This window comes from Syzygium oleosum, unplaced genomic scaffold (assembly GCF_021117445.2).
Source record: "Syzygium oleosum isolate NSW1041296 unplaced genomic scaffold, Sole_v2.1 Sole_v2.32, whole genome shotgun sequence".
NCBI lineage: Eukaryota > Viridiplantae > Streptophyta > Magnoliopsida > Myrtales > Myrtaceae > Syzygium > Syzygium oleosum.
In genome coordinates, this window is record NW_026607516.1 from 194,992 (window position 1) to 205,167 (window position 10,176).

The 10,176-nt window shown below is 44.5% G+C and overlaps 1 protein-coding gene and 1 pseudogene across 1 annotated transcript; one reads left to right on the top strand and one right to left on the bottom strand.

Annotated features, from left to right (window-relative positions):
* The first annotated feature begins 1,537 nt into the window (after positions 1–1,537).
* LOC115686524 (adenine phosphoribosyltransferase 4-like) lies at positions 1,538–5,974 on the top strand. Its single transcript, XM_030611856.2, has 6 exons — positions 1,538–1,748; positions 2,078–2,188; positions 4,078–4,170; positions 4,915–5,064; positions 5,312–5,370; positions 5,517–5,974. Exons 1-6 carry the CDS (start codon positions 1,667–1,669, stop codon positions 5,568–5,570), a joined length of 549 nt encoding a protein of 182 aa, XP_030467716.1. The 5' UTR covers positions 1,538–1,666; the 3' UTR covers positions 5,571–5,974.
* Positions 5,975–8,568: 2,594 nt separating this feature from the next.
* LOC130135411 (uncharacterized) lies at positions 8,569–9,620 on the bottom strand (annotated as a pseudogene).
* Between the last annotated feature and the right edge of the window lie 556 nt (positions 9,621–10,176).

Genomic DNA, 10,176 nt, shown 5'->3' on the forward strand with positions numbered 1-10,176 from the left:
GATATCCCACTTATCAAAGTATATTATTATACATAGATCATTGCCCCACTTTATACTTAATTATGATGCATAGATAATCGCCCATTTGCAAAATTATCCACGTCAACGCCGACCGTGCCACGTAAGATGACCGACGTTCACGTTGGTAATTTTCGACAAAATAGGTCGGAAGGACTATATTGATAAATCGTTAAAAGGTTTAAGACTAAATTGACACAATTGAAATATTTAGAACTGAATTAACTTTTTAAACAATTATCCCGATTGACTTGCCAATTAAACTCGCCCATTGTTCCTCTCAAATTTGCATGCTCGACATCTTCATCTCTTTCAATCTTCTTTTTTCGTTTCATGATATATGCTCCATCGCAATCAGTAAAAATTTGGCGATTACAGCTTTTCATATTGAATTATATGAAAATGACGTCATTAGGAAACACATTTTTAAGTCGGTCAATCTGATCAAGGCACATAAAAGTTCAGTCACTGATTATTATTATCATTACCCGGTATTGCCCGATCACCTTCTGAACAGGAAATACAAAAAGCAATAATTGAGAATGGCCTATAAAAGTCATAATATCCAAAACCTAACAATAGCATCTGGGGGTTATTGTCTTTGAGATTCCAATTTTGATGTGTTTTATTATTTATAGGAATTTTCCATAATTTTAAATAATATTCTCATATCTTAAAATTTCATTTAATTTAAAGTATGATTTTGAACCATATTCCAATTTTATTTATTTTATCTTTCTTGTTTAGTATCCTGGTTGAATTTTTAATTCCCTTGGTTCTGTTAAAATTTGCAGTCTGTACATTAGCCATGTCCATTGAAAAACATAGCTTAACCATATTATAGATAAGACACCAAACCATTTTTGCAGCTTGGTGCCGTTGGAGACCGAACCAAACCGCTTATTCTTCTCTCATTTGTTTGCTCTTCATTTTTTTTTTTGTAATTTCATGAGCTTTTAAATTCACTTAACTAGCTTAGAATGAGCATTAATAGCATGGGAAAAAAAAGCAAAATCTACACTCATAACAATTCATAAATATACGAAAAATGAAAACGAAGCCTTCTTCAAATCCTAAAAATAAGCTGCTTCATGCGTGAATGGCGAAAATAATTTTTAAAGCACTAGCAAGTTCTTCAATACGGTTTGAGTCTCGTGAATATCATCAATCTCATAGTATTACCTTGTAGCACGCTTGATCAATGAGCAATGCTTAGACGAGTCGAGTAGAGTATCGAGCCTTCAAGTTCCGATCTAAGCTTGCCCGTTAATTTGTAATATGACATGCCTCAGTGGGTCCATGCTGGTGGGCCCGAGCTTGAGAAAGGGATTATTTTACTCAGGTTCATAGGATTTCTACTCCCGACTTTTTCGCTCGGCAGGATTAGTTTCTGTCAAACTCATGATCGGGTCTATCTCATCTACAAGAAAAAAAAAGAAGAAGAAGAAGTTGTTACGCTTTCCAAATACATTGCTCCTAGCGCTTCTCGCTCGTGCCTATATAAATCAGCAGCAACTTCGATCCTCCTCATTTTTCAAATCTCACCTCCTTCTCTCTCTCTTTCTCTCTCTCTCTCGGTTTCACGGCTCTTTCCAAGCTTCCATCTTTCTTTCACCATTCGCGAAGCATTTCACAGGGAGAGCGACAAATGTCTGCGGACAAAGACGAGGACCCTCGCGTGTCCGGCATCAAGTCCAAAATCCGCGTCGTCCCTGATTTCCCCAAGCCAGGTTCTTGTCTCCTCTCTGCAAATTCCCCCATTTCTCGTTGGGTCCGAGCTTCTGAAGTTCGTCTGCTTTGCTCTGGAGGGCTCGGGCGAAGTTGGGTTTCTTTGTTTCTTTTTTTGTTGGTTCTTCTTCTTCGTCAGGAAGAAGCACAATGCAATATGCATCGACCCATGTCCTCTCTCTCTCTATCCAATTCCCGTCTTTCTGCACCTTTTCTTGTTTCGTTTTGTCCTCTGTTTTCTAGTGATCCACAGATGGTGTTTGTTTTTCTCCTCCTTTCTTCCCTTCTTTTGTTGTCTCTAGTAATCACGAACGCGTTTGTTTTATCTCAGGAATAATGTTCCAAGACATCACTACTCTGTTACTGGATTCCAAGGCATTCAAGGACGCCGTCGACTTGTTCGTTGAGCGTTACAAGGACAGGAACATTTCTGTTGTCGCAGGTAAAAAAACGGGGAAAGAGAAGATTTTGATTCGAAAAGAACCTTGCTTTTTCCTAATCAAAACGTGTTATTTCCCCGAGCTATTCGCAAGTTCATTAGTCAGGACTCAGACATTAGTGAAGGGTCTGTCGAGTCAACGAATCCCCTCGAGCCCGAAACCTCATGGTAAAAGGAGTAGGTTCCACTTTCAAAGTACGAACTTCACTCAGTTTCTGAAGGCTTTCTTGGTTTCGCTTCACGGACAGTCACTCTCGACAAGCGATATTCAAGTAGTAAAATTACGAATCGAAAATCGACAACTTAACTTTCTCTGTTTAATCATTTCGCGCGACTTATTTTTTTCTTTCTCGAGATTTTCTGTTTTCCCCTTGACATGTATTGGATTGGATAAGCGACCATTCTCCCTCTTGGGCTTTTGTTTTCTTCCCCCCGCCTTATTTTTTTCCCATTCAATTTGGCTTTTTATGGTGATTTGTTGCTTGACCATGTGCCGCTGCTAGTGCGGTGTGCCATCAATTGCTTCTTAGAAGTTTTCATCGAGTCGCTTATCTTTTCCTTCTCTCTCTCTCTCTCTCTTTGTAACATTGTTGTTGTTGTTGTTGGGACGTGGTTGGATCCGATTTTGGGCCGACGTCTGATAACGATGTATGCCCACTTACTTAGAAAGTGGACCATGCTGATGTGAGCTATAGCTTGTGCCTGCCCTCCATGAAAATTTCTTACCTTGACTCTGTTGCATCACAATTAGCGGCTGTTGAAATTCGGGTTCTGCGTAATTCGTTTGGTGTTGACATACAACTCACATGATTATTCGATTGTGATTGTGTAAGAGTGTCTCTGCCAAAAAAGAAAGAATTTCTTTTTGCGGTTTCAGGATTAGAAAATGATTTTGGTGTTTGTCCTATTGCTTGTAGATGCTAACAACCGGAGGGAACCGGACCAGTAGCTCATTTCTTTACCCATGTGCTTATTTGTATTCTCTAATAAGCCTTTGTATGGTTATGTACAGATTGGTGACAGATTATCTTGGATTCTTTTGGCTGCTTGTGCTCCTTCTTGTCTATTCATGTTAGCCTGCTTTCTCCGTTGTCCGACTCAGTGTCTTTTTTGCAATTTGTGCTTTTAAGGATCTTGTTTCACAGGACACCCGGCTAATCTTTGTAGAAGACATATTACAAGTTTCGAAACATGCAGAGTTTACCTTTTACACTTTTCTAAAGCTCATTAAGCGTAACTCGGGTGCCTGTTAACTGCATCCTATTTATAAAGGCGTGTCAATTTAATAAAACGTTTTTAACTCACCTGACCCTTGTAATTGGGATGTCGGCTAACTCTTTCTTTGTTTGAATGTACCCTTCGCCAGCATTTGTTCCATTACAGAACCATTGAAGACTTTCTTGTGTCTGTTTTCTGAGGCATTTGCTGTCATTTGTCTGCGTGATGAATTTAATAGCATAAATGCGCGTTTTTGGAATCTTCTCTCTTCAACACCAACAGATGCTCTCAAATGGATAAGTTGCGGCTCGCCACTTTTCAGGATAAGGATCATGTTATCCGACTATATGTCCCATGGATCCGATATTTGCAAAGTGACGTGTGGGATGATGCTCTATGCCGGATATGAGGATGTGAAAATTTTGAAAACCCTGTTCATGTAGTTCATTCTGTGATGACATTGCACTGTTCATTACTGATCAATCTGATTAGTTTCGCTTTGGTTGGTGGTTTCGCCATTCCTCTGCAGCTAAGGATAAAAAAAGACTTAATTGTGTTATAACAGAGAACTTCAGACCATTTTGACAAGTTTGTAATCAACAGAGCTAAGTAATGTGGTTTCGTATTTGTCCAATGACACGAGACTGATCTTTCTCTCCTTTTCTTTTTTCTAGGAATAGAAGCTCGAGGTTTCATATTCGGTTCCCCTATTGCCTTAGCGATAGGAGCGAAATTCGTTCCCTTGAGAAAGCCTGGGAAGCTGCCAGGTACATTTCTAATGACAAAATGATCTGGTAAAACTAACTGTATTCTTATATATGTTGAATTTCATGATCAATATCGGTTGTGTCTGCATCTCTTTTTAGCCATTAGAATTAATAATTCCTTTTTTTACCAAATAATTTCATGATAATGTATAATTCGAAAGGTTTTGTTATATTAGGCTGCCCCTGAACCTGACGACAATAGTCGGTGCCACGGATGAGCATTCTCTTTTATTTGCATTAGAATTATGAGAAATAGAGCTGTCTTTTGGTCTTCGAGAAATGTAGCATGCACATTATTACCTTCTGCTAGTTACCCAGGTTTCAAATTTATTTATTTACACTGTTTCATCTGGAGCAATCCAACAGCTGCACATGTTTACGCTGCATTCTGTTCACATTGCTGTGAATATTTTGTCAGTCTTTTCTTAATTGACTGTCATGTTCTAATCAGCATCCCATGCTCCTGTGGGCTCCTGGGCTTACGTTGAGGCTGCATTTTTCTCAGTAACCATCAAGTACACATTTAGCTCTGTAAAGGTTGCTGCTCCTTGCTCTCTGGCATTGAGAAGATCTAAGAACACAATGAATTTGTCGTCCTGCATGCTATTAAACATTCTTAAGCTGTATAAACACCGCAAATCTAATACCATCTTGGAGTTGAAATTGCTTAATGCTGAGAATGAGCATGTTCTGCATATACAACCGTGTTGCCAGTAGTCATGATAAAGATTCGTCTAATGTCAGGTGAGGTCATCTCAGAAGATTACGTTCTGGAGTATGGAAAAGATTGCTTGCAAATGCACGTCGGGGCAGTGCAACCTGAGGAACGAGCTTTGGTGGTCGATGATTTAATTGCCACCGGTGGTACCCTCTGTGCAGCCATGACTTTACTTGGTATATATTTCTCATTGACGCGCTACATTACTTGCGGGGAAAGGTCTGTGAATTTGGGCAAGAGAAGTAATAGTGTCTCCGACTGAAATTTCTTATACCGAAATGATTCGATTATGTCTTTTGGATGGTTTAATTTACTCTTTTGTGCAATAGTGTCAGTTTGATGTGGAATGTTTTTTTCCCCTTTTAACTTGTTATGGTGGTAAGGGCAAGCCATCTAATATCAGTTGTGTATAATGTTCCTCAGAACGCGTTGGAGCCAAAGTTGTCGAATGCGCTTGCGTGATTGAATTGCCAGACTTAAAGGTGCGCATATCGCATTAGACCTGCGTACCTTTTTCAATTATCAATCTGTTGGTTGATCAAACAGTATCTACCGCTTCCAGTTCCCATACAGTCTTCTCATAGCCGGGTTGCATTTTCTGAATCTACTCGAATTCTGATTTTCTCAGGGTAGGGAGAGGTTGAAGGGAAAGCCTTTATATGTGCTTGTGGAGTCCCATTGATTCTAGCAGCGCGTGTGTTGCGCCCTCCTCGTTGAAACCTTCTTAGACGTACATTAGAGCAATATTGGTTATTGATCACTTCTCATCGGGACTCCCGATCTCGTCTTTGCTCTCTTCCCACCATTGCTGAATTTTGATCGACCTTGGTGATTCATTCGGACCAGTATCGGTAACTTTACCTGGCAAGATCCACGAATGTCGTATCGAAGAGCTTGTTTGGTTCGTGGGTACTTTTAGCTACTGTTTGTCAGGGCAAAAAAATGTATCGACCTAAATCCGTCATCCCAGGTACTATCGATTCGGATCTTCTTATTTGTGGACCGCAGCATTGCTGAATCTCATCTCCAACCTTTGTTGACTCGTAAAATTATGTGGTATCAATTTATGTCTCTGAAATACTGCAATCAACTGTTACTTGGCATTTGATAGTGTTTTTTCTGGGTCAGTAGCAGCAGCAGCAGCAGCAACCTGCTAATGCGAGATTATCATCCCGATCTGTATGACGAGTTGATCAGGCAATGTGAGATTAATTCGGCAAAACCGATCATCCTAACCGGCTAATGCGATATCATAGTCCCAGTTTGTTGATCCTAGGCGGTCTTAAAAACCTTTACCCAGGTCCGTTCGCGAACTAAAAGATCGATTTTTTTTTATAGAAATGATCGAGCCTGTCTCGAGAAGGAGATGATGTGCCCAGACCCGTCAATCTAAAAAAAAAAAAAAAGGGATATATTCACTAGAAGTCCTAAAACTTGTCACGAAAGTGTAATTGAGTCTTAAAAATTACAAAAAGTGCAATCAAGTCCTCAAAGTTATCAAAATCGTTCAAATGAGTCCTAAAGTTAACACCGTCAAATTTATTAACGGAAAATGCTAATGTTGCGCTAACGGGGCTTATTTTAATATTTTATCTCTCATATGTAGCTAAAACGACGTTGTTTTGGCTTAAATTTGATTTTTAATATTAATTTTATTTAAATTAAATATAAAAAATAAGCGAAACTAAAAATTAAAAAGACAAAAAACAAAAAAAAAAGGGGGAGGAGGACAGGCAGGGAGGGAAGGCTCCCGCCGCCGCCGCTGCCGCCATCGCCAAGAGGGGCCGGCGAGGGTGGGGAGACGGCAAGCAAGGTCGTTGGGCCTTGGCCAGGGGCCGGTGACTCTCGCCAATGGCAGGCGAGGGCCTGTGGGCCCTCGACCAGACCTGGCCAACCCCTTCCACTGACGGCCCTAGGCCAGATCTGGGCGAGGGCTGGCGACCCTCGCCCGATCTAGGGGAGGGCCGCGACCCCTTGCCTGTCGTCGGCGAGGGTCGCCGACCCTTGGCCGTGGCCCGGCAACCCCCACCTACCGTCCTCCCACCCTCGCCGGGCCCTCCCGGCGATGGTGGGGCGGCGGCGGGGGGAGGGCAAGCCCTCCCTCCCCGCCTGTCCTCCTCCCCCTTTTTTTTGTTTTTAATTTTTAATTTTGCTTATTTTTTTTACATTTAATTTAAATAAAATTAATATTAAAAATCAAATTTGAGTCAAAACGATTTCGTTTTAGTCACGTAGGAAAAATAAAATATTAAAATAAGCCACGTTAGCATTTTCCGATAGTAAATTTGATGGTGTTAACTTTAAGACTCATTTGAACCATTTTGATAAGTTTAGGACTCAATTGCACTTTTTGTAAGTTTTAGGACTCAATTATACTTTTATGACAAGTTTTGGGATTTCTAATGAACATATCTAGAAAAAAATTATCCGGTCTAGCAAACCGGCCCCAAGTCACCATCCAAACCAGCACATTCGATGGGCGGGTCTGTCGGACCGACAAGCTCATGATCAGGTCTTGAAAATACACCTTTCGGGCCTACGATTGCTTTCCTTCGTATCCGCTTGATCAGGACCTGTGAAGTTTTACTACTGGACACATTTTCTTCTGTTAATAGTTCGAACACTTTAGAGGGTACGGCGTTTGACTATCTCGCTCTGCAAGAGTCTCATCAACTTTCAATTCCCTTCGAAAGAGATTGGCCTGGCCATCACTTGCTGCACATGCAGGGAATTACATTAACATTATCCTCATCCACAAATTAATCCTTCACGAGAAAGTATCATGCCACTCGAAGTCCAAAAGATTTTTCCATACAATGTTATCTTCATCGCGAGCGCAGAATGGCCGAAAGAATATTTAAAGCGAATACCATCTGCATAAAATATCATGAAAATACGAAGGAGACGAAATGTTGCGGGGAGAGCGGCGATAGGTTCTCTCCGGTCCTCGTATGGGGCGGCGCGCTCATCGTGGGTTAAGTGTAGTAGAATTAGGATCCAGCGTATTGGTCGCCGGTCAATCGATCGTGCGTCGGAGATGGCGATCGACGGATGAAAAACCGGGGTCGAGCCCTTAAGCAAGGACTCCACCACCCATCACGGAAGAAAAGCACGGGTAACTTCGGAGCAGGTAGGGTTAAAGAGAAAAGGCAAGCTGGCTTTTTGCATGAAGAGTGCTTTTCTAGGACCGCTCATTCAAAACTTGGACCAGGGGTTCTGGTTGGCTAGAATACCTGTGAATAATTTCGATGGCTTCTTCCACAACATTTGATCAAACACTCGTTCCGAACTCGAAAACCGGCGAGCCTTGGCCTCGTCTCGAACCTTGAATCGGGTCCGATCCGAACGGGCAAATCTTATTCGTGTTATTCGATCGGCTATTTCGAACAGGCAAATCTTATTCGTGTTATTGGATCGGCTATTTCGAAAATCGAACGGTCTAATGAAACGTAGCGCGACCAGATACCATAGAGATCAGACGAACCTAAGTAAGTGTACAAGGCCTGGGAAGTCTGCACTGATATTCAAGATCTGCATTTTCACTTCACACTCGTCGTCAAACCTGATTCGTCCATCAACTTTCCTTCAATCCCATACGATCAAATCCTAAAAGGAAGAAATGGGAACAGAAAATCGAGAACTTCCCTTGGCAATAATGATAGGAGAAACATGGAATGCAATTAAGAAAAATCAATTTTACATAGCGAAAAAATTTGTGGGACATGATGGTTTTTTTTACAACCTATAGATGATGAGGAAACAGGGCAACACCGCCCGAGGATCGAACACTAGCAACTCGCCGTCGTCCCCGCTCACCGAGTCGTACGTGACCCCGCCGCCGCCGCCGCCGCCGCCGCCGTCCGGGAACGGGTCGAGGATGAGCTTCTTCGAGGCCCGGCCGGCGATGACCCGGCACACCAGCATTGCCCTCCTCCCCCTCCCTCCCCCGGCGCTCTCGTGGGCGCGGCCGCTGCCGTCGAACGTGCAGATCGCCGCCCCCTTGCCGGCGCCGCCGCCGCCGCCGACCCCCCGACCCCCCACGCCCCGCCGCAGTCCCACGCGGGCCCCTCGCGCGCCGTGGAGCCCATGCAGCGGAACCGCATCACCTCGTTCCCGTCCGCGGCGCACCGCGCGTCCTCGTCCCGGGGGCCGCCCGACCCGGCCCGCTTCTTCACCAGCTCCCGGTACTCCTCGAACCGGGCCGCCGTCCGCTGCCCGTTCTGCACCTTGAGGATCACGTCGACCCGGCCGGCGAACGGCTTCGGCCCCCAGCTCGTGTGGAAGATGATCTCCACCACGTTGCGCGACGGGTGGCCCTCCGGCAGCTCGGTCAGCGACGGGTACGCGGGCTCCGCCGCGGCGCCCGCACGGGCCCGGGGCGTCGCGCCCGGGCGCGCCTCCTCCGCCTTCGCCGCCGTCCTCTGCGGAAGCCTCGGCGCGGGCGCGGGCGGGGGCCTGGGCTTCTTGGGTCGCTGCTGCTTGGCGATGTCGATGACGTCCTTGATGGTCTGGGCGCTCTTTCTGCAACTGGAAGAGTAGAGCGAAGAAGAAGAAGAAGAGGAAGAAGAGGAAGAGGTAGAGGTGGAAGAGAGCAAGCGTTTCTGGTACTGGCCGTGATGGACGTCGTCGAACGCCCTGGACTTGCAGTGCAGCGACTTCACCCACCCCCCCGCCATTGACGACGGACCCCGAAGCCGGATCCTCCCCCTCCTCCCTCCCTCCTCCTCCTCCTCCTCCTCCTCCGCCGCCGCCGCTAAAGATCGAAACTTTCTCTCTCTCGCTCTCTCTCTCTCTCTCTCCAGAAATGGCGATGTGCGAGCTCTTTCTCTAGAGAGAGAGACAGACAGACAGTGTGGGGAATGCGGAAGAAGTCGTCGGGGTCGTCGTGGCGCGACGATAAAAATGATGTCCTCTCCCCCGGCGCCCGCGAAATGACCGGAATGCCCTCGCGCTGTCGCTGCTGCTGTTTATTGTCGTTTTCCCCCGTCCTTTTTTTTGTTTTGTTTTGGCCGTGAGTATTAATTTTATAATGTCGTCGCGCGTCGCTCCGTTTTTTTTTTAACTAATTTTTGTTTTTGTTGGGGGTGCGACATGGAGAAGAGAACAAATTCCATTTAAGTTTAGTTTAAGGAAACAGAAATTCATGAATGATTCTTGGCATTTGCCTTTGTGGGGGGGGGGCGTAGATCTCGATTCGATGTCGACAGTGTCGCTACGTTCCCACCGTTCGAATTATTTTTGTGATTATGATGCACCGATAGAAATTGATAATAGTTTCGGGTAAATCG

Excerpts from the sequence above, each read along its gene's own strand:
- LOC115686524 (XM_030611856.2), top strand. The coding sequence starts at position 1,667 with ATGTCTGCGGACAAAGACGAGGACCCTCGCGTGTCCGGCATCAAGTCC. Across the intron at positions 4,171-4,914 it reads AAAGCCTGGGAAGCTGCCAG|GTGAGGTCATCTCAGAAGAT; the intron begins GTACATTTCTAA and ends GTCTAATGTCAG. Across the intron at positions 5,371-5,516 it reads TTGAATTGCCAGACTTAAAG|GGTAGGGAGAGGTTGAAGGG; the intron begins GTGCGCATATCG and ends TGATTTTCTCAG.